The sequence below is a fragment of the Tursiops truncatus genome, chromosome 1 (genome assembly GCF_011762595.2).
Source record: "Tursiops truncatus isolate mTurTru1 chromosome 1, mTurTru1.mat.Y, whole genome shotgun sequence".
Lineage (NCBI taxonomy): Eukaryota > Metazoa > Chordata > Mammalia > Artiodactyla > Delphinidae > Tursiops > Tursiops truncatus.
Window position 1 is genome coordinate 159,519,230 of NC_047034.1, and position 23,820 is coordinate 159,543,049.

The window sequence follows — 23,820 nt, forward strand, 5'->3', positions numbered from 1 at the left end:
ATAAGACAAAATAGGGGAAAACATGAAATGGAATGGATGTAATTTTTTCCAAATTCAAAAAAAGCACTTTGATCTTAGATATTAGAAATGGAACAAGAAGTGCTTCTTGAAAACAGACTCTTAAAGATGTTTTCAATAAAAGAAAACGCTTCCGTATATTCGCAGCTGTATTAGTTATCTATTGCTATGTTCCAAATTACCCTAAAATTTAGTGGCTTAAGACAACATGTTGTTTAAGCCTCACAGTTTCTGTAGGTCAGGGACCCAGTCATGACTTTGCAAGATTCTTTATTTCAGGGTCCCTCACAAGCTGCAGTCAGGATTTCAGCTGGGTTTGCAGTCATCTCAAAGTCCAACTGGGGAAGGGGCTGCTTCCAAGCTTACTCACGTGGTTGATATCAGGATTAAGTTTCTTGTGGGTTGCTAGACTGAGGGCCTCAGTTCCTAAGGAATTGATGTCCAGTGACCTCTCTTGGTTCCTTGCCATATGGGCCTCTCTACTGGGCAGCTCACAGTATAGCAGCTAGCTTCGTTAAAGTGAGAAGGTGAGAGGGTGAGAGAGGAGTAGAGGCAAGATGGAAGTCAGTATTTTAAAGACAGTCTCGAAAGCGCCACCCCCTCACTTTTGCCCTCTCTTACTCCTTAGGAGCAAGTCAGTAGGTTCAGCCCACAGATAGGATAAGAGGGGGAATTACACAAGGGACTGAGTACCAAGAGGTACAGACATTAGGAGTTGTTTCAGGTGCTGCTTGCCACACAGCTGAAGAGTGGAGAAGGGTATGTTTTGGAGGAAAGAGAAATGCTGTGGAAGGTCCAGAGACGCTGAGGAGCTTTGCTAAGTTTGCTTCTGTCCTTGCCCAGGTACCTTGATACAGTAGTTTACTTTTCTTCATCTGCAGAGCACTCTTGCAAACCATAGGTTCTGTTTTTATTCCTCCCAGAATTGGCTTGCTAGCACCTTCTTCTACCACTTCCTTTTTCTTTATCTCGTACAGACTTGCCTTTTCAGTCCCTGCTGTTTTCATTAATAATAGTTAATTGATCTTGGTTACTTTGCCAAAGCATATGGGGTTTTACTACTTTGGGGGCTGCTCCTAGCATCTATTTAGGATTTATGTTTATACATACTGTTAATAGTGGAAGACACCATTTCCTCTTGGTATGTGACTAGGGTCTTGAATTTTTCAGTGTGTACTGTATGCATTGTACTACGTCATTTTATATAAGGGACTTGAGTGTCTGAGGATTTTGGTATCCAAGGAGGCTCCTGGAACCAGCCCCGCATGGATACTGAGGGATGACTGTATTCCTTTGAGATTTGTTGCATCTATTACTACTTTGAAGTACAGTCTCCACTTTTTAGTACCTTTCTACATGTTTGTTGTATTATTGTTTCCTTATGAGAGAATTTGGCCTGGAAACAGCCTTGCTTATATATGGACCTGCTTTTGCTGGCTTTGCATGTTGCGACAACCTGGCAAGCTATGAGGAAAGATGACAAGATCTTAGAAGTCATTTTTGAAGCTTTGAGTTCAAGGGCTGCTGCTTTCACTAAGCAATTTGACAAATTGTGGACAGACTATATTTGCGCATGGAGGCTGGTGGCTTAGAGAAGCTTGAGTTTTGAATAAAGATTTCCAAATTTGTGTTGAGAGGGATGAGCACCATAATGAATATATTTGATCATCTTTGCTCTCTTTCCAATATATGGAGACTAAAGTTAACCAGCAAGTGAGGAGTCCCTTGTGCTGACATTCTTTCTTCTGGTACACAGAGGAGAAGTTGATGCAGACTTCTGTTTGCTTACACTCCTTACAAAATACAAGAGAAAAATTGGAATGTTAGTTGGAAAGGGTACAGCCAATAGGGAAAGAAATTCTATTTGTAATCTTATAGGAGGGCATTTTTGAGATTAAGAGGAGAAAAATAAGTTCAAAGGCAAGAATTCTAGAGTTGTGCGTTAGTACACATTAATTTTCAGGGTCCCATCTGTGGTTTACAGCTGTTTTGCCTTGGTGTAATGCCACTGAATACATTTATTGAGAACCTCCTGCGTGGTGGGCATTGTGTTAGGCCCGCATCAGCAACATCTCTAATCATCACAGCAACCTGAAAAATACTTCCTTCATCAATGCAAAGAGGATGAGGCCCAGGGCAGTCCTGCAGTTTGTCCTATGACACATCAGAGTTGTCTAGTCCAGGGCTTCCTGACTCCACTGCCTAGCTATGGTCTGGGCTCTCCCTCCCACCCCTTCCCCCTCCCCCTCAAGTTAACAGACCAGCTGTGTCCTTGCTTCTCTCAGAGAATGAACCCTAGAGGCACATTAGGAATTGACTGCTGTAACTGCTCATCTTCAAGTAAACCAATGCATCTGTGCAATTAAGTGTCAGACCAAAATGTGTCTTTTGTCATGACCTTCTTGGACTAGAAGATAACAAGGTAGGGGAAAAAAGTACAAGGGAAACTGCTTTGCTCCAGGTAGTAACCCGTGTCTACCAGATAGTTTTATAGAGCTAGAATAAATTGATGTCGAAAACCCAGAATTTAGGTTGGAAAGCTGAGATTCGTTTTAGTGAGGGCAAAGTTGAGATGTTTCTTCATTATCATTGGGTTATGGGTTATAAATAGAAAAGGTAAACCTTTATTGTCAAGGAGAGAGCAAATGTTTTGTACTTTCTGGTTTTTTATTCTGTTCCTCTGAGAAATTCAGCTCTTTTATTCTCAAAAGCATTCTTTTATGCTCAAAAGCAGTGTACTATCTCAGACTTCTGAGTTTCTTGTTTGACTAGTAGCAGCTGAAGTGAAAACATAATTAGAAGAAATAAGAGGGACATTTTAGTGAGTGAAGCTGATAACCAGAAGGAAGAATGATGGGATTCTAGTGGAAATTTACTTTGTAACAGGTCACTAATGCTTTGATCTTGTGCAAAACTGTACTGTGTTTTGCTTGAAAGGGTAGTTTGCATTTCTTTGGTTGAAGCTAATTTAAGGCTAGTGATGCCTGCATTTTTATGAGGTGTGGAATGTTTTGTGAAGTCACTTTAATGGCATTACTAAGTATTCTTAAGATTAACTGAGGTGAGGAGATTTTTATTTCCCTTCCAGTAATGGGGGAATAGCTGCTCTGTCTTTCCAAAATCTTGGAACAGGTTAATGTTGTGGTTGGGAAGTTTTTTTGTTTTTGGTTTGTTTTAGTTTTTTCTTTGTGATGTTGAAAGTATTTTAGTTAAACAGAATCTCTGTGTATGAAGGAGGTGAATTTTGCCTCTAGTGTTCCATAGCTGGGGTCTGAGTTCATGCCACAGCTTGAGTAACTTTGTAGGGCCCCTTAGTATACATGTAGGCAGAAGTAGCCTTTTAGTAGTTGTAGGTACTTTCTTTTTCAGTAAGAATCTTCTTAGCAGTTAGCTGTTAGGTCTAGTATGAATTCTCCCCCCCCTTAAAAATCTTGGCATAGATTAAGTGAATAATTCTAGGTATTTAAGCTGAGCCTCTATTGTGATGGGTTGATCTGTAGCCCCCCTTGCATTAGGCCTCTTTGTGACTTTTACCAAACATATAGTAGTGCTCTGACCACAATCTGTGGAGTCAGAACACTGTGATTAAAGACCTTCAGGGCACGTGAGCATCTTCAGTACCCTTGTCTAAAAGAAAGTGTTGACTGCTGTACTTTCATCCTTTATGAATTCTTTAAAAGCATCTATTATTTTTAATTTGCAGCAGCTCTTGCCAGGTAAAAAGTTTTGGGAAACAGATGAATCCAGCAAAGATGGACCAAAAGGAATATTCCTGGGTGATCAATGGCGAGACAGTGCCTGGGGAACATCAGGTAATCTAGATCTAGCATCTGTACTGTGATTTATGCCTGTCTTAGAGCTCCTTTCCTCAGCAATTGGCAAGTTGTGAATTTTACATCAGTGACAAGCATGTCAAGCAATGTCCTGTCCTGTGGTATAATTGCCATGAGGGAGCTTATATGATGTAATTTATTAAAACATAATTAACACAAAATCAGGTCTTCAATATTTTACTGAAGTGCTAGCCACAGGGGAATGGTCTTATTTGAAATGACCGTAATTTCAGCTACAACTTCTTGTTCTGTACTGCTGTCAGCATACTTGGAATTAGAAAATCCATGCCTGCCATTTGAAGTTCATGTTTCTTTCTCCTCCCTTTGCCCCTGTGTACTGTGTATGGGGTGATCTATCTATAAATGTGGTTTGGGCCAAATACGTCACTGGGTATGGACACTCTTCTGACTGACTACCCCTGAAGAAAGGGATGGGGAGAACTTGTAGAGGCAGACATACCGACAGCAGAAAGAAATGACAGTTGATAGGGAGGAAGGAGACAGAAAATTCAAAAGCTGATGTGCTGTGTTATAGCAATATAAGAATGGAACCTCAGATGACAGTGGTCATCAGAAAAGATCAAATTATGTTGTTTTAAAAAGGGTAGTAAGATCACATTTTGTTTCAGTAACATTACCAATAAAATATATTAAAAAGAAATTCTGCTACTTGAAAGGGGTAAACATTAATTTATCCACTTAGCTAGATAAACCAGTTATGTGAACTGCTGTATTGCTCTGCTATCCTGGATATATGAGGGGTGTGTTCCGTTTCCTTAGCTTATGTAGTATATTATACTTAGGGAAAACACAATAGGAGGTTTTGGCTCAACTGACCATGGCAGGTTTCCTGATTCCCAGTCATTGGTTTATCCATGAGACATCACTCATAATTTGTTTGAGCCTCTGGCTGCACTGTATCATGCTTGTGTATCTTTTTTGTAGATCATTCAGTTTCCCAGCCAATCATGGTGCAGAGAAGACCTGGTCAGAGTTTCCATGTGAACAGTGAGGTCAATTCTGTACTGTCCCCACGGTCGGAGAGTGGGGGACTAGGCGTTAGCATGGTGGAGTATGTGTTGAGCTCATCCCCGGGCGATTCCTGTCTAAGAAAAGGAGGATTTGTAAGTTGGCTTGAGGAACTTGTTCCTATCTCTCTCTCTCTCTCTCTCTCTCTCTCTCTCTCTCTCTCTCTTTCTCTTTCCCCTAAAGCAAAACATGCCTGTTTAGTTTCCTTAGATACTCACAGCACTAAGTGCAGGGTTTTAAAAAACGCTTTTATTGCAATTAGATTTCAGTGAACACAGCAGGAGATGTAAACTAAACTTTTTAAAAATAGAGAAATGATGTTTTTTTGGGACTCATTGATAGTAATGTGAGGTAAGGACTTAAATCTAGATCGCAGTTCATTGGCCTACCAGAAAACACCATTTTTAGTTTAAAACAAACAAACAAAAATAAAAAGAGAAGGAATTAACACAAAGCTGAAGGCAGGTGTCAGTAGGGAATAGATCTGAGAGAGTGATTTGCCAATACCCTAGGATCCTTAAAATGGATCAGATATGTTGGGTCATTCTTGTTTTTGCTAGCTAGGCTTTAACTATGGAATGATCTTTGGCCCTCTTTGAGTAGCTTTGCTTCTCCTACCCAGGCTATCAGGAAATTCGAAGTTCTGTTAATTCTGTATTTCAGTTTTTTTCAGATTCATCACCATTGACGTCTCTGATGCTAAATTGTAGCTAGAGCAGCTTCTCTGTCTACAGCCTCTTCCCTTTTGAAGTCTTAAAGCAGTCTTCCTCAAGCATCTTTGATAGCCTTTCTCAAAACTAGTTCTTTCTTATACCATTGACTTTCTAGATCTAGAAGTCTTAAGATGTATTTCTGTTTGAGTCTTCCTCATTTTGTTTTCTGTGACTGGTTTTATATTCCAAGTCACAGCTAGGAAGGCCATGAAAGGCACCCTGAATCTTTCTTCCTTCCTTTTCTCCCGACTCAACTTGTTTTGTACCTTTTCAAAGCACTTTCTCCCTGAAGTCTTTCTGGGCTAATACTACTGGTTGGCAATCATTTTAAGAGACCTTCTTTCCCCCAAATCATAATAATAACTTTGCCTTTACAACTATCTTACATTCTTTTATCTTGATAGCATTTGTTGTCAGTGTTTTTACTGTTAGACATTTGTTGCTAGGTATCAGAGGCTTGGTCCTATTTTCCCAGTTCCACTTGAAACTTCTCTAGAGTCACAGTAGTACATTTTTGGTGCAGCTTTCTCAAGTGTCAAATTTAATTCTTTAATACGTTAGTGGACATGAAATGAATGATTGTTGACTTGCTTGGCGGGAAGATAACAGGTGGCATCCAAGGTAACCAGAATTCCCATGGAGTTAGCTTTATTCTAGGCACGTCAAAGATGATGGATGCTTCAGCTGACGTTGACATTTGACACGTGGCCGGAGCTTTTGATTCCACCAAAAAAATGGGAGGTGGGGGGTGCGAAATGAACTTATTTAAGAGGCTGGTTTGGATTTCTCCCAGCTCCACAGCTAGAAATTTGGTTTGAGGAATTTAGCCAGAACAGGATCGTTCATTTGTATAATTACCTTCAGGAAGATCAAGGGACTAAACTGGGGCTTTTGTCTGAGTCTTGCATTGTAGCTGTTCCAAAGCTGACCTGATTACTTCTGGGTCTTTTGACCCTGCAGCGGCATAGGTCAGGTTTAGTGGCTTGTAGATCAGATTGGAAAAGACTTCTTGTATTTGAACCTTCCCAGGAGGCTACTTGGGAAGAACAAGATCTACCCTTTGGATGTGAGGAATGGGATCAGGCAAAATGATCATTTGCCTGTTGTCTCATGGGAAGGATGGTGTTACTTCTTCTCTTCTTTCAGCTTATCCCCAGCTCACCTCTTTTTCTTACCTCACACTTCCCTCATCTCAAGAGTGCAGATTCCTCAGAGGAAGTGCTGCCTTCCAACTTCTGCCTATAACTTTTATTTATTTACTGTAGGAGAAAAGTTAGTGTCATGCATAGGTAAGTCATTACTGTGGTGAACTGGAACCTGTATGACTCTTGCCATGAATTCTCTATAATGTGTGAGCAGCTTCTAAGTCTTGGGCATTAGCCACCCAGGCATGTGCCTGGGTTACTGTGAAGTTTGTAGGAAGAAGAAAAATTATTAGAATTAGGAGAAAGGTAAAACACTGGGGCTGACTTATTATTTTTTTTCCTGTTTCTGTCTTTTTAAACAATTATTTCATTAATCTGTAACGAGGCTGTATCATTTGTATTCAGTATCTTATTTGATTTTGTAAAGGTGGCTTCTATCCTTAATTGTCTTGAGAGATTGGTGATTTTTAGTATTGTCACCAGAGGAAGTTGGAAGAACTCAGGATAGAGGAACTCAGGATAGAGATCAGAAAATTGAACTCTCTAAAAAGCATCTGCATTACTGAGCTGCTGAGGTTTGCATAACGATAAATGAAAATTCTCCAAATCTGTGTTCCAACTTTTCAGAAGGAAGGTCGTGGGTAATGAAATAGTATCCTATTATGCTGTATTTTGACTTGAGTTGCACCTAAATGGTGATACAGGAAGACTGATTAGTGATGTCAGTCCATCATATTGGCACGTGTAAACTTTTGGTGGATGGAGAACTGAGGATCAATGAACTGCTTTATGAGCTTTTTGGTTGTATCCTGCTGATCTTATGGGAAGAGGTGGGCCTTTTTTTTTTTTTTTTTAAATATAGTTTGTCATTCAGAGTGCTGAGTTCAGAGGCCAAGGAAGACAGAATATCTGCTGCTTGTAGATAATTGTTCTAAAGAGTAGTAATTGATGGTTTATGGATCAGAGCACTCAGATGTTTTTCTTTTTGGGGTGGCTGTATCAACATTACCTCCAATAAGCCCTGGAGAAGCCGCATTTTAATCCCCTGAGAGCTAAAAAAACATCATCGCTGATGGCATAATGAATGTAGACTTCAAATCAAGTACTAAGGGGCTATTCTCAGATACTGACAACAGATAAGCCAGACTCTGATTAACTTCTCAGTTAAAGGGGTTTAGAACTAAAGTAATTTCTCATTTGCAGTGGTTTTCCATTTTCAATAAGGTTGTTTTACGGTTAAAGCTTGAATGAAGGTATTTAACTCTTTGTCTAGCTTTCCTGAGCCTTTCGTAAGTTCATTTTGACTGTACAAATGGACTCAGCTTAGTTGTTTTGGCTTCTGAGATAAGAGTACTTGCAGGCTGTTGAAAAGAATCTGACAGCAATGTTTTGTTCTCAGCACCCACTGTAAAGTTTTGATAGTATTCTGAGTATGAATCAGAAACTTCAGGGTAGCAGTTTTCAGAATAATGGGAAAACTCAGAATACCAGTTAAGTCAGAGTCAAGTCTTTTAATTTATTTCCTTTTTATATCCTTTATTTTACTGATTCGTGGAAAAAGACAGGTCCCCTTACCCATCCCCCCAAACACCCCAAAACAAAACAAAGCATGGTTCTGGGTGGTTACACAATCATATGTAACTACTATATTTTGAGGCCACTGGGTGAAATTACCCATCCAAGGACCCTGCTATTGGTCTTTTGAAATACCAGCTGATCATCACATAGATTGAAGCCTAGCCAGTCAGAAAAGTGGATCGTCATTTCTACCTTTCTGGTTTATGGTTCCTAGGTAAATGAGAAGACCACTGTAAACTTCAGTTAGGGTCAAGGCCACCCTAAATTTGCAGAAGAAAGACTTTTAGAAAAAAATATCTTGGGAAGACCTTTCTGCTTATTTGTAGAGACTGGCTGCTTTCTGACCTAGAGGATGCTTGCACACTCATGGCAATTCACTTAGGTCACAAAATTGATGACTTGCTTTTCTAGCCTCCACTGCATTTGTTTCAGGCAGCCAGTGCCACTTTAATTGATTTTTGTTTAAAAACTTTGTGGAGTGTAATGCAGGGGTTTGAGTCTCAACTGGACCTTAATTTCCTCATTTGCACAAAGTCTAATTCATATGGCTATGTAATATATATGAAAATGCTTTGTAGGCCTTATAAAATCTTGCTCCACAAAGTCCTTGGGCCAGTAAAATTATCAGCACCTGGGAGCTTATTAGAAATGCAGACTCTCAGATTCTACTCCAGACTTTATTGAATCAAAGTCTGCATTTTGACAAGACCCACAGGTGATTTGTATAAAATTAAAGTTAGATTAAATACTGCTCTATAATTTTCTTGGAAGATTACAGATCAAATTCAGAAACTTTTATCTCAGGTTGGAGCCCCTTCAGATTTGAGCTTCCTTTGAACAAGAAATCTGTGTGCTCTGCTTTGCGATGTCAAGCTTTTAGACACTGACTAAATAAAAAGTTAAAAAAGCACAACTTTCAGAAAACCTTTTTTGGTTTTCGTCTCTTTTTCCTCCTGGATATGGTGGGTACCACAGCAGAGGGGAACACTCTTCTTACCTTTTTGCATACCAGGAATTGGGTGATCATATACACAATGCCTGGTATATTCCACGTTCCACTGTTTCTAAAGCGCACACCTCCCCACTTTTGTTCATTTTGAAATTGGGATGCGTTAAATGATATAGTTTAATTGCCAGTGTTTCCTTTTTAGCAACACATAAAATGATGGTATGTCTTATAAATTGATGGTGTCTCAGATTTGATGAAATGTAATAATTGGTGGTGGCTTGATTCTGTACAGATATTTTAGAAAAGTCAATGGGACAGAGGGTTTAATAATTAAAGCCATAGTCTTTCCAGGGGGGAAAACATAAGCTATCCAGCAAATTTGAAGCTTTAGGGGGAGTGAAGGTGAAGGTGGGTGTGTCTGAGAAAGGCAGTGGGAAAAATGTGAAAATTAGACAAAATATTTAAAATAATCTTTTAAAAGGAATTGCACATTCATGAATTGCCTTATTTAATACCTGAAACAACAACCCTTTGAGGCTGATGTTGTCCCTATGAATTTATAGATGAGGAAAATGAGGGTTAGAAGGGAAGTGGTGGGACCTGAATTCAAACTTTGTTCTAATTTCAGTTCTTAGCTATATTGCTTTTTACTAAGGTATATGCTACTTTGGTTTGTTTATTCGTTTCTCACAATATGATTATATTTAATATGTTAATTTAAAAGTAATTCACATGACTAGTAATTTCAAACTCTTACTCATTTTTTTTTAATATTTGAAATTTTTTACTAGTGGAGCTACTGAGCTGCTGAACTTCAAAGAAAATTGACATTTTGGTGTTTTGGGGGCATTTTGTGAAAAACTGAGAAGTGTACGCAGGAGAAACCAATATTTTAGTTAATGTTATGGCTTTAGGACTTGAGTGTCAAGCAAATACACAAAAATACTGTTTTAGAAAAAAAGGGAAGAAAATTACTAATCTCATTGAATGTGACTTTTGCCATGTGGAGCTTTGTGGTGGGATCTCTGCACAGGAAAAATTAAGTTCTCATTTCTCTGACTTCATTCAGAAAATAGGTATTCCCTGAAATATTCCCCCTGTTATGTGAGGCTTTTGAGGAAGCTGAGCCATGGCTGGGTGGACTGTGATCCGCGCTGTACCTGGTTCTTCTTTCTGTCTGCTCTTCTCTCGGTTCTTTGATATCTAGCAACAGAACATATTGTTCCATCTCTGTGTAGATCTGGGATCTGATCTCTCAAGAACCCTCCTTGGCCCTACTCTAGAGAGTTTGATTGGGCTTGGCCTCTTTGCATTTTGAGCACTCTCTGAGGCCTGAATTTGGGTTACAGTTCTGGATTGTAATTTATCTAAAGGGAGCCTACAACAAAAGGATGCTATTAATCCTTCTTTGTTTTTTATTTCATTTATTCAATAGACTTTTTTAGTATTAATATGTGCTAGGTAATATGTGACAAAAAAGCAAAACACACCCCTTGCCTTTAGGATACTTATTTGGACTTAATTGTAGTCGTTCTCAATTGTGAGTGCTTATTGGAAGAGAAACTTTTAAAAACATTTGTGGGAGCTTCTACAGACCAGTTAAATCAGAATCTCTGGGAGAAAGCCCAGACACTTGCAAAGTTTTAAAAAGATTGTGATGTTCAACACTAACAATAGAGCCACTCTGCATTGTGAAAATGACAGTGTCTCTGGGAGGGCCAGATGGGCTCTACCCTTTTCTTTGAGTTAAACCACTTAATTGGGAGCATTGAAGATTTTTAATCTTAAAATCACAGATAATGTTATATAAGAAATATTATCCCAGTGCATAGTTTTTACTAGTATCATATTTGTATAAAATGGTTTATACTTTATAATAAACTTTTGCATATGCATCATTTCATTGATGTTTACAACTACTCTGTTTTAAACAAAATGATCCCTGTTTTATAGAAAAGGAAACTAAGACTCAGGTTTAATGACCTGTCCAAAGTCCAGTAAATGTTAGCAGTTGAGATAGAGTATAGGTTCTATGCAATCTGGGTTAGTATTTTCCTAAAGGAATACTTTATCTTACACATTAAAAAAACTTTAAAATCCCATAAAACATACCAGCCCATTTATACCCTTATTCTTCTCTCTCTAGGGTCCCCAGATTTCTAAGAGACCATTTTTATGATCCTGAACCCTGTATTCTGTATTCTCTTTTAATAACAGACTTTTGACAGAATAGCTTCCTACTTGTGTTCTTGGTGTCATTCAGAAATCAGACTTCATGTCAACTATTTTAATTTAGGGCTTTTGTTGATTTACTGAACTTGTTAAAACTTGTTAAAACCATGTACAGAAACGTGTACAAGTCATAAACGTTTATCTTCATGAATTTCTATCAAATGGAAACACCCACTGTAACCCATCCAGATCAAGTATGGAAGCCTTCCTTGGGTCCCTCACCGTCAAATAGGAGGAACCTACTGTTCTGCTGAGGCATTACTAGCCTAGTCAGAGTAGAAAACCAGGTAGCTATATTTTATATAAGTGGACTGTATAACATTGGCAAAAACCAACCCATCCCAGGGATATCTTTGAAAATCTGCCCTTGGTAGTAAAATTGAGAATGTAAGTATGAGTGACTAAGTGTTCAGGCCAGAGTCGTTGGCTGTTACAGAAGGGAAGCAGCTTCTCAGCAAGCCCTTGTGAAGGGTCACTGGGGAAAGATCATGAAGAACATTGATTTGGTGAGTGAGTCTCTTCTGGACCCAGATTTCTTGCTTGTTGGTGAAACTTGCTATTGCTGCTTTATCAAATTTCCTTCCCATTTTTGCCTGTAGACCTTTTTTTTTTTTTTTTTTTTTTTTTGTGGTACGTGGGCCTCTCACTGTTGTGACCTCTCCCGTTGCGGAGCACAGGCTCTGGACACGCAGGCTCAACGGCCATGGCTCACGGGCCCAGCCGCTCCGCAGCATGTGGGATCCTCCCGGACCGGGGCACGAACCCGTGTCCCCTGCATCGGCAGGCAGACTCCCAACCACTGCGCCACTAGGGAAGCCCTGCCTGTAGACCTTTTGAACTCCTTATGAGAAATTGGAGCTGAACTGCTCCTCCTGAGCCAGTGACTTGATTTGTAGATTTGTGGGAGATTACTTAAGTGTGTTGGTAGGATGGGATGATCCTTCTAATACTTTTTTTATTATTGACATTAGTGGTGTCTAATTCAGGTACAGTTGTTTATCACCACCTCCTGGACTCTTACCTGATGATAAAGATAATGGGAGGATCCATATCAGTTCAGTTTTGCAGGATTTTTTTGGTCATTTCAGTTTTCTTTGTCATATTTTTTGAACTTCTGCCCAGCACAGTATTCAGTATTGGGGATATAAAAATGAGTACATAGCTTCTGTCAGTTTTACCTTTGTAGGAGGAGGGAGCTTTTATCTCTGGACATTTTGAAAGCTCTTTCTTTCTTTAGAATCCTGTCATATTCCCATATCTGGTTTGGGATCTCAATGTCATGCTTAATTGGCTGTCATTTACTCCTTTTGAACCAATAACAGTATAATACTTTGAAGATGTAGAAGTTATGTCTCATTTGCTGCCAAAACTATAGTTTACCATCTTGCTGCTACATAAAACTAAGTTTTATAAAACTATATCCTTTCTAATTCCCTTCTGGTATATGTTCCTTTATTCATACTGGCCATGAAATCTTTCTTTTTCTGTGTCACATTTGAACAGAGAATGATTTTGAAAGCAAAATGGGCTTTGAACTGGTAGTTGAAAGGTCTAAGATCGTCAAGGTCCCTGAGTCTGGTCTTTCTGGGCCAGAGATGGCTAAGAACTACTTTGAGAGCATCTTTTTATTTTGCATTTGCAGGCCTACCTACCCATTCATAACTGAGTGTCTGCTGCTTTAGCTTCCATTTGTGATTCCCCACCCCCCCACCCCCAAATGAAATTTGGTTGTGGTGACTGGAAATGCTGTGCAGTAGTTCTCATCATCTTCTGACTGGATCTTCCCTTTTACCAGGAACTTTCTTTTGGTCCAGGTCTGTTTGTTTCTTCCTTAAACCAGAAGTCAGTGATGGGGACAAGTAAGATTACCTCTCTCTAGTTTTACAAAAGCAAAATTACTTAACCCTTGGATAAGGTTTTGCAAAGCTTTCTGTACCATGTCAAGTCACTATACCAAACCTTCTTTTCCTTCTGGAAATCAAGACATATTTGCTTTAAATGTCCATGTCTTAACTTAGAATATTGGTAAGAGGAGACAGACTTCATTTCCTTAAAAAACAGGACATCAGTATGCTTGGCACCACATCAGTTCTTTTAGGTCCAGTCTTTTAATCTTTGTAGTTTGAAGCACTTCAGAGATAAATTCTGTTGCATTAATGATTCAGCTTAACACGCTCTCATGTAGTCCCTGGTATGGGACAGGCAGTGGAAGGCAACTGGTAAGCACTTCTTAGAGTACTCTTTGTGAAAGAATTTTATAGTTATATTTAACATGTTTTGAAGGATTAAAAAAATCAAGTGTAGGCTGTTTGGTGAATTATAGTTTTAGTAAACCATGAGATATTGGGTGGAACTGGGGTGGTGGTGGTGCAAATTAGCAGGGCATATATCCCAAGATGAAGTGTATAGAGTAATCGAATTGGAATGATGTTAGGCCACACTTAGCTCAATATTCAGAAGTAAGGGAGGAGTTTACATCGGCAGTGGAAGTAGGAAATTCATTTTGTAGGCTTAGTACATTCCAACTATACTATTAGCTGCCATTCCTGGGGCTTATTAGGAGTTGAGCTACTCTATAGAGTTAGATTTGAGAGCACAGAAGTAGAACCAAGAGATATAAAGTTGTGGTTGGGCTTTGGGCAGAAAGGAAAAAAATGGGGTGGTGGGACACTGGGCATGATAAGACTGTCCCAATCTCTGTAACATAAATGTATGTCTGTCTCCCCCATTTGGCAAGACTTTCTGCAGTGTTCCTGCCTCTGTGTTGTCTGTTAATTAGATTGTAATGTCTTGAAAGGTCATGGACACTCTCCTGTTCTAATTAGCATCTAGTGTAGTCTGGTGTCCACAGTGGTAGCCCACTATTGTTAGTTGATGATGATTAGTGAAGCTGAAGCTATTTTTTAAACAGGGCCCAAGGGATGCAGACAGTGATGAAAACGACAAAGGTGAAAAGAAGAACAAGGGTACGTTTGATGGAGATAAGCTAGGAGATTTGAAGGAGGAGGGTGATGTGATGGACAAGACCAATGGTTTACCAGTGCAGAATGGGATTGACGCAGACGTCAAAGATTTTAGGTTTGTATGTTTTACACTTCTGATTTTTGAATGGGGGTTATGGGTTTTTGTTTTCATTCAGTTTTATTTTGATTTTAGTTTTCTTTTTCCCTCCCTGTGTGTCCTTTTAAATTATTGGGTCTAGTGTAGGCCATACCACAAAGATTGTAAATTAACTGGTAAGATGGAACTTTCTAAGATTTGTCCATGCCTGATGTTTTGCCAAAACAATAGACTTCCCATTTGTATAGAGCTCTGTAATTTGCAGGATGATTTCATAAAGATCATTTCAGTGATTCTCAAATATCAAAATCACCTTGGATGGGTGCCTGGGGATTTCTCCCAAATCACTGTCTTGGGAGAAATCTTGGTTACTAATGGAAGTGTGTCATATGGCTCTGGCATGTTAGAGTGGAAGGAAAAACAGTTGAGAACTTAAGCATTCTTTTACTTGAGACTCATAAGCTCCCTTTGAGGTAGGCAGGTTAGGTATCATTTTCTTCATTTTGAAGAACCAGAGATGCAGCTCAAGTGACTTGTTCTTAATCATATCCCTTCCATGGAGGCCTCTCATTCCATCTCTGGTCGTAATTGATTTGCAGGTTTTACCCTATAATTTTAATATGCACAGTAATAAAACGATACTGTGTTTATTCTTCATTTATGTAGCTAAACTTTAGTGATGGTATATGATTTTTTAAAATTTAAAAATCCTTAGTCACTCATGTATAGTTAAGAGAATTTAATTTTTAGTAATGTAATTGTAGTCTAAAACTAATGTGTGTGTACCTACACCCACACCCACCCGCCCACCCACCCCTTATCCTAATAATCTACAGAGTCAAATTAAAATATATTTCGGGTCATTGTAGAACAGCGTTCAATTGTTTAGTCTTCCTAACCTAACTTTTGTATATTGTGAGTGTAAAGAATTACAGTCTTTGGAAGAAATTTGAGACACAGAGAAATAAACATTTATCTAAGGTCTTTCGGATGAGTTTGGGTAGCCTCTCCATCCTGAGTCTCAAGCAGCCTGTGGCATTGTTTTATGGTATTTGACTCCGGGACAGGTGGTAGTGGTGGGGTTTGTGTGTCTGTCAAGGAACACGACAAGAGCTTTCATTTGTACCAGCGATAAGATTTCTTTTAGGCTTAGAATGTAGTCACAGGCTATACTCCCTGACTAGAATATAATATTATTCTATATTAGTCTGAATTGGAATAATATAGTCCTGTAATCTTTTTACATAGGGTGATCATGTGTCCTGAATTACCCAGGACAGTATTTGTTTATACCTGTGTCCCAGGATATTTCTTAACACTGCCCTTTTTTTTGCTCTTAGGAGTGTCCTGGTTTGGATGATAAATTACATCCTCATATTACTTTTAATTCTTAGAGTTGTCTCCTTAGCAGGGGCTTATCCTAGATATGAATTTATTTTGTATTATTTTGTAATGGTCTGCTTCTGGTTTCTTAGAAGGGGAAAAGGGGAGACAGTTTTATCAGTGGCCAGTGGTACCCAGGAAATACACACACAAAATTTTCACCTATTAAAAAATATTTTTTTGAAATAGAATTATTCTCAGATGTGGAATTTCCCCTTGGAAACTACTTTGTCCATTGACTCTGTTTAAAGAGTAGATGTTGCTTTTGGGGGGCATACTTTACTACCTGTATTTTGGGATCTCTGTTTTCATGGATGCCACAGGCAGTGATTTTTTCCCCAGTTCATCCAGTGTTCCTCAAATCTGGGCCCCTTGGTTAAAGGGATTGTAAATTAATAGCAGTTAATGTAAATTTAAGGGGTGGGTTGTGGTGGAGAGGCAAGCAATAGAAGAGTCATTTTATAGGATAGAACATATAAGCACCAGAAGGGTCTCCAGTCATTTTGTAGAAATAGTTTTAAATACTATTGGTAATGAGCTGTGTCGAGCACGTTGTCCTTAAACTTAGGTTGCTGTAGTGTCCCTCCCCACTCAAAATAAGGTTTAATGCCCTTTACTTTCTCTGTTTAGCCGTACCCCTGGTAATTGCCAGAACTCTGCTAATGAAGTGGATCTTCTGGGTCCAAACCAGAATGGTTCTGAGGGTTTAGCCCAGCTGACCAGCACCAATGGTGCCAAGCCTGTGGAGGATTTCTCCAACATGGAGTCCCAGAGTGTCCCCTTGGACCCCATGGAACATGTGGGCATGGAGCCTCTTCAGTTTGATTATTCAGGCACGCAGGTACCTGTGGACTCAGCAGCAGCAACTGTGGGACTTTTTGACTACAATTCTCAACAACAGGTACTGTGTGTGTCTCTGTCACTCTCTCTGCTCTCCCTGCAGCCAGCACATTATTCAAGTAACTGAGAATCGGGTAATGGGAGGAGGGTGGCATTATTTTAGGCCTTCGATAGCCAGTCCTTATTAACCCAACAGTGATGTGGATTACAAAGCCTCTGCATCTTCCCCTCCAGAAGCTTATTCCCATGTTGAGGTTTATTGGCAAGAGACCACCCTGCTCTGTGTACTTCCTTTGGCTCCTCTCTTTCTTCAGGGCCTGGGGAGGGGATGTGGTGGTGTTACCTCTTGTAACACAATCCTCTTGAATGTTAAATTAATTCACTGAAGATTAATGTGATTGTACTGCTGTTGGTTTTTGTTTTTAAAATAGTAAACTCTGTTGTCTGCCACTGTCAGGAGTCCAGTGCCAGATGTCTTATTAGTCCTGTCTTTTAATTAAGTGAGTTACTGCAGGTAACAGACATACCTGGTACCTTTCAAAAGAGTTAGAGTGTAATTAGGGGAAAAACGCAAATCATGCGACATAAAATCTGCAGTGAAATGACCTGGCTTTTCTTTTATTATTCATAAGTCTTTGGAATATATTGTATGTGTGCCTTCTGGTTTTGAAGGCATGGTATGACTAACTCTAGGGTTTACTGATTCTTTCGTTTAATTTTTTTTAAAGGAAAATTAGCTGTCTGAATTATAAAACGGGGGTAGGTAGCCTCCTGATATGTTAAGTACCACAGGTTCTCCTTTGTGGCTACAAGCAGTTTTATGGGCCATGAATTCTGATGCTCCTTAATTTTGGAATATAAATATAAACTTCTAGGTTTGAAAGGTTAAAATCTGATTTTGAAGTTTAGAAATTACATATCTATAATTTTTTTCTATGGGGAAAATTGGCTTATGGTCTTTGTAGATCAGTTGTACCATACTGTCCCTTTAGTTGTCATAAATGGCTGATTTTAAATGAATTTTGATTGATAGATGATTGGATAATAAAGTTAGCCATGTGAAGTTTACAAAAACAAACCCCTTTAAGGGGTGATGTGATGTGCATAATCTGTGCTCATATCAGATGGATATATTAGGTTTAATTAACCAACTCTTTTTCCAGAGAGAAAGTGAACTAAAAGTGTACACTACTCTCCCCGTAGTTCCCAGTAGTTATGCTCACCTTTCCATAGGAATTTGACTTCCTGTGCTTTTTGTCTTCTTTTTAATGTTTTCTCACAATGAATCCTCAAAACAGCACTTTTAAGTGAAGCCAGAAATTACTTCAGACGCTGAGGAGATCATAGACTTCAAGATATTTTGTGTCACATCAGCAAACATAGGGACACACTGTTACTGTGTAGAATTCAACTTGTTCAGCTTAGAACATTAATGTGGTAATTTCTCTATCTAAATTGAGGTATGTTAAGTGCAGGCTGATTCTAATCAGGTTCCTTTAACCTAGTTATCTCAAGAAGTTTTATCTGAATTCTTTCTTTTACTCTGTCTCATTGGTCTGAATTTCCCCTAGCAACCCGTAGAACTCTAGTCGGCTTTGGTTCTTAGCTTCCATTCCCAATCTAACCTAATCTAACTCTTTGCTTGTTGCTGAAGAAGTGTTTATTTAAGAAGTGTTTGGGCTTCCCTGGTGGCGCAGTGGTTGAGAGTCCGCCTGCCGATGCAGGGGTCACGGGTTTGTGCCCCGGTCCGGTCCGGGAAGATCCCACGTTCCGCAGAGCGGCTGGGCCTGTGAGCCATGGCCACTGAGCCTGCACATCCGGAGCCTGTACTCTGCAACGGGAGAGGCCACAACAGTGAGAGGCCCGCGTACCGCAAAAAAAAAAAAAAAAAAGTGTTTGTCTCCAACCTCTTATGAATGAAAATCTGATTCTCTTTCATATAATTGTTCTTTACGTCATAATCAGAGCTGGGATTCTCTTTTGATTTATTGATCTTGGGTTTCAAAATAATTCTGTCAATTTTTGAGGAGCCTGGATAATTATTAGGACTTGAACAGAAATGTACTTTTGCATACCCACAAATAGTTAACACAATTAAATCAAAGACACCACCCACTCAGATTTATAAAACCTTGGGTGCCTTTACCATGTATCCCATTTCAGCAGTTTTTGGACATTAACGTCATTATTTTACAAGTTAAACTATTTTTGGGTTCTGACTTCCCATGCATGTCTTGGTTGCTGCAGTATAGGGACATTGTTACACAGGTACACCATCATCATAGGATGTGATCATTGTTACTTTGTCCCATGGGCTCATAATTCTTGCTATTCTGAGTAGATGGCTGTACACATTCTTGTACTTGGCAGCCTAATAGCATGCCTGGGAACCGTTGGCCCAAGACTCTTCAAGACCCTTAACTTCCCAAAGGCTCCAGCATAAAAGCCAGTAGTAATTAAGAAGGAAGGATCCTTGCTCTACTGTAAATTGGTGTTTGTTCCTACACTTTATCCTTCTAATCTTTTTTACCCTTTTGCTTTTCGTTAACGTTTTATTCCCCTTTCTACTAATTAAAATGGTTCTCATTCTTCAAGGTCCAGTGCTGTTACCTTTCTTGATTTCCAAATCAAAAAGTTGTCATGTCTGTCTCCTTCGAACCCTGTAGTGTTTTGTGCTTCCCTTAAGAAAAGGAGTCATCGTGTTCTGCTTTGTGTTATGATTACATGTCCTCTGCTAGATTGTAATCTCCTTAGAGGGTAAGCTGGGGTCTTGATTCCTCTGTGTCCTCTGCTTTGCTTTAGTGGAACAAATTTCCAGGGAACCTTTTCCATACCCCTATTATATTATCTCAGAACATCCCCCGTATTTAATATACTTCCCAAAACTAAAACTGGAAACTAGCCTTCTAAGAGGTCTGGAGGCTACTCTTTGAGGCCTTGCATCCATTCTAATATGTGAGTCGTTTAGGTCTAGCCCAGTAGGTGTACCTCATAGACAAATAACTGGACCTGTTATCATATCCAGTAAATTTACCTCCTGAATCAGTATTTAACCTTTTTACTGTCAGAGCCCTCTTGCCATCTGATCAAAAGCCATAGTCCTCTCATCAGAAAAACATAATTCTTTTGACACTCTATTTTGTGGATAACTTCAGGGAGATCACAGATCTGTGGACTGCAGGTTATAACCTTCTGTTCGCATTTCTTGTTGTCACCTGTAGCCAAGCATATCTTTCATGAATGGAACGGGCTCCCCCAACCCCATGGCTCTCAGTTTAGTTATTATGGCTCATTTGGTCATTTAAATAGTACAAGGAAATACTGCATGACAAGTGATGAGACCATTTATGCCCATGTCCTAGGGAGAGCATACTCTTAACCTGGGGAAGGAAGGACTTATGGAAGAGGTGGATCTTGAGCTGTGCCTTGCAAGACGTTTATACCAGGAGAAGAATGAAAATTCCAGTGGAGGAAATAGTAAACTAAAGGCTTAAAATTAGAAATGAACATATATGTGTTCAATAGATAATGTAGAAACAAACAGTCACCCTAGCTGGTAGTTGAGGTTGAAGAAAAGTGACTTGTGGGGTTGCATAGATAGTGTTGTGAGTCTTAACCGACTGCTGTGCTGTCTTATGGTCATTAACAAGACATTTTTAAGAAGTAATGACTTAATTATCATGGTTTAGTTTTTCTGTGCTGAGTGTTAGCTTAGTAGCATTCTTTTGCCCATATTAGTCAGTTAACTGTTGACTGTTGTGTCCTTCCAGGAACTTTAGGTTTTGTCCATAGAGAACAGAGCTAGTGTTCATAGAGTGACTATCATACATGAAACAATTATGGAATGGTTGAGGAACTAAGTGCTAAATTGCTTGGTCGAGGATCCTGTCAGACCAGGGGAGGGCTCAATGAGGACCAAGTTTGCATAGACCTAACTTGAATGACACGTGGAATGTACGTATATTGCTGCAGTTAAGAGAACAGAGGTATGGAGATGGAAATGACAGTGGTGTGGTCATTGGTTGACAAGAGTAGAAGATACACGTAGAAGGTAAAAAGGAGATAGATGCATTTGGTTATTGAGTCCAGGTCACAGAGGCCTTGAGAGCCACGACTGAGTACAGACAATATTAATGATTGTGAGGATTGAACCAAAGGTCTCATGTGGCACATATTTTTCTGTACATTTTTATCATGGCTTTCTTAAACGGGCATCAGAGGATTTTTTTTTTTTTAAGTTTTGAGTTATTTGCTATAATTGGTAGGGTAGCTTTGTGCTTTTATGTTTGAAAATTGACAAAATAAATAATTCCTTCTTGTGTCCTGTTTCATTTCATTTGGTGTAATAAGTTGGTTTCATAAGACAATATCAGCTTATATTTAGACACATAATATAAAGCAGCCTGAAAATACAGAAAAGGTAATTCTCATTTAATTTATTACAATCTAACTGTACTTAGGGATACTTTGGTTTTGGATAGTTAAATTACTTGTCTAGCCACTGTTAACCATAAACTTAACCTGAGATGTATTTAGAGCAGGGATTCCTTTTTTGGTGCCATGAACCCCTTAGCAGTTAGGTAAGATCTCAGACTGAATTCTTAGAATACTGTTTTAAAATGTATAGTGTAAGTAGGATTACAGAGAAAGCCAATTATATAAAAATAGCTATAACAATATTTGACAACAAATTTGTTTGACAGCAAATTTGGCAACAAATTGAACAGATTTGCTTCTTTATCATGTGATGCATGAGATAGAGGTAGTTGTACTAGCCGTCATAACGAGCATAAGCAAGATTTTGAAATGTCTAACAATCATAAAGTAACATGAAAGTATATATGATTTCTGTTGGTGATTAAATCACAGATTTGTGGCTAAATTTAATGTGATTTGTTGCCTACAATAATAATTGAAGGACATGCTAAATTTCATGACAATAAAGATAACTTTATCTGCCCCAGGTACAAAGATCTGGGGTTAGGAACCCTTAATTTAGGGTAGTTTGAAATGCTCATTGATATCTCTTTCCTCATTTTCCCCTCATTGTCTTCTCTTTAATCCTGGAAAACAAAGTGAACAGCTCACATATACTGTGTTCATACCATTTTGTGTTTTGATGCTTGAGCAATATTCTTTATTTTAATAAATAGCTATGCAGTTATCTATATTTACCTAAGTATACTTTAGAAAAATATTACTAGGTTTCATTATATTACAATCATATGTAACAGAAACCAAAGCCAAGATTGGTAATCAGGTGGGTTAATCTGGTTAATTGTTGATATTCTTTATTTAGGGTTCAGTTAATATAAAAATAACCCAATGATGTGGCATGTTTTACAAAATTGTGTACTGAAGTACTAAAGCTCTAACCTGTTAAGCATGAATTTTAAACAAAGAGACAGTACTCTGAAAGCCCTAGTCAGATGGGAGAGGAAATTGGCATGCATTGCTTTTTAAAGTGTGGTAGTGATTTAAATGTCATTCTTATGAGACCAGGTGTGTGCATAGTTTTAATATAGGTGTTTAAAATTCTTGGCTTTCTTTTCAGTTTATAAATAAGAGGAAGATTATTCTGTCAGTGTCATGCGTACAGTCACTGTTAAAATGCTGACTTTAGCTAGCAGTTAGGTCAGTTGAAACTTGCCTTTATTGTTACTTGACTTTGCTGAAATTTTAGAATATGATTTTTCTCAAAAGACTAACTTATTTGATGGAAGGATATATTTTTCCTCACCTTATTTATAAATCATTTATTTTGGAATCCAATTCTTCTTCTGCTAAAGAAATATGAATTTTTTGTTTTTTAAAAAATTGACAGCATAGTTTGTATGTACCTGTTTAACCAAAAATCATTATAATTATTAGTTGATTATTGCAGCTGTTCAAATAACCTGGTCAAAAATGAACTTTGATCTAGAAGCTTCAGACAGTAGCAAACATTCACAAATTTCATATACTGAGGACTAGCTCCAGGATATAGTTTTTTCTTAAAAATTTATAGCCCCACTATTGATGTAATACTCGTAGTGTTTGAAGGGCTTTTCTCTGTGAATTCTGACAATAGCCCCATGAGGTAGGGCAGCTATTATATTTTTATAGATTTATTTTTTTTTTACAATTTACTTGGGCAGAATTTATTTATTTATTTTTATAGATAAGAAAATTAAGACATCGTGAAGCTTACAGACTTAACTGCAGATCATACACTACCAGCTATGCAAACATCTTTGTTTTGGTTTCTAGCTCCTAGCTGTTTCCTTTGGACCTAGTACTAGAAATGTAACACCTTTTGATGCATGGAGTATTCAACTGCATTCTTAGTTTTTTCTGCAAGGAGTATGTTTTAAAAAATACTCATCGACAACAAAAACTAAAAAGGTTTTTCTTTCTTCCCTTTTTGTGACCTGACGGCAGCTGGTGCTCATGAACTCAGTGGGGTTTTGACTTTAACACTGACTCAGAAGAGTCTTGCCTTCTGCTTTCCTTGTCCCCATCCTGGGCTGCTGTACTGGGTGATGAGCTGTAAGAGGTGGCCCACAGAAGGGCTTTGTCCGTGTGTGTGGGTGCTCTCCTCATTCATCATAAAGAATATCACATATAAAGGACTTTCAAGTGCTTTATGTGTATTGATTTTAATACTTAGAACAACCTTATGAGTTAGACAAATCTTTATTATCCCTGTTAGAGAGAGGAGGAGAGTAAAGCACAGAGGTTTTCCTGCCCAGTGTCTCACACACACAGTCAGTGGTAGAGCTGAGACATGAATGCAGGCTTTCTGGCCCCAGACTCTGTGCTGTTGTCCTCTCTCCACTATGTATATTGCCTTAAACTGGTAAGAAGCCAGGCCTGGCAGTACATTTTATTTTGGGGGGAGAAAGGATAGTCTTTGACATTGGCTAACTCCATATTTAGATATTACTCTTCCAGATTCTGAAAACTCAACAACAATGTTTTTATGCCAGCAATTATTATTGATAACAATAGTAGTAATAGCTGTCTCTTATCAGGTGCCAGCTGTATGCCAGTCACTATGT

At 38.7% G+C, this 23,820-nt stretch overlaps 1 protein-coding gene across 20 annotated transcripts in view; it reads left to right on the forward strand.

The window, feature by feature from the left end:
• The window catches only part of PUM1 (pumilio RNA binding family member 1), a 128,001-nt gene that overhangs the window by 50,930 nt on the left and 53,251 nt on the right, over nucleotides 1-23,820 (forward strand). For 11 of the 20 annotated variants that reach the window (XM_019938254.3, XM_019938261.3, XM_019938256.3 and 8 more), the window contains 4 exons: nucleotides 3,722-3,830; nucleotides 4,797-4,975; nucleotides 14,409-14,575; nucleotides 16,571-16,841. In XM_019938254.3, the coding sequence (XP_019793813.1) occupies nucleotides 3,722-3,830; nucleotides 4,797-4,975; nucleotides 14,409-14,575; nucleotides 16,571-16,841 (726 nt within the window). Of the gene's footprint in view, nucleotides 1-3,721; nucleotides 3,831-4,796; nucleotides 4,976-14,408; nucleotides 14,576-16,570; nucleotides 16,842-23,820 lie in introns of those variants that run through there. The other 9 variants (XM_073793111.1, XM_073793113.1, XM_073793115.1 and 6 more) reach the window with 4 other exon arrangements.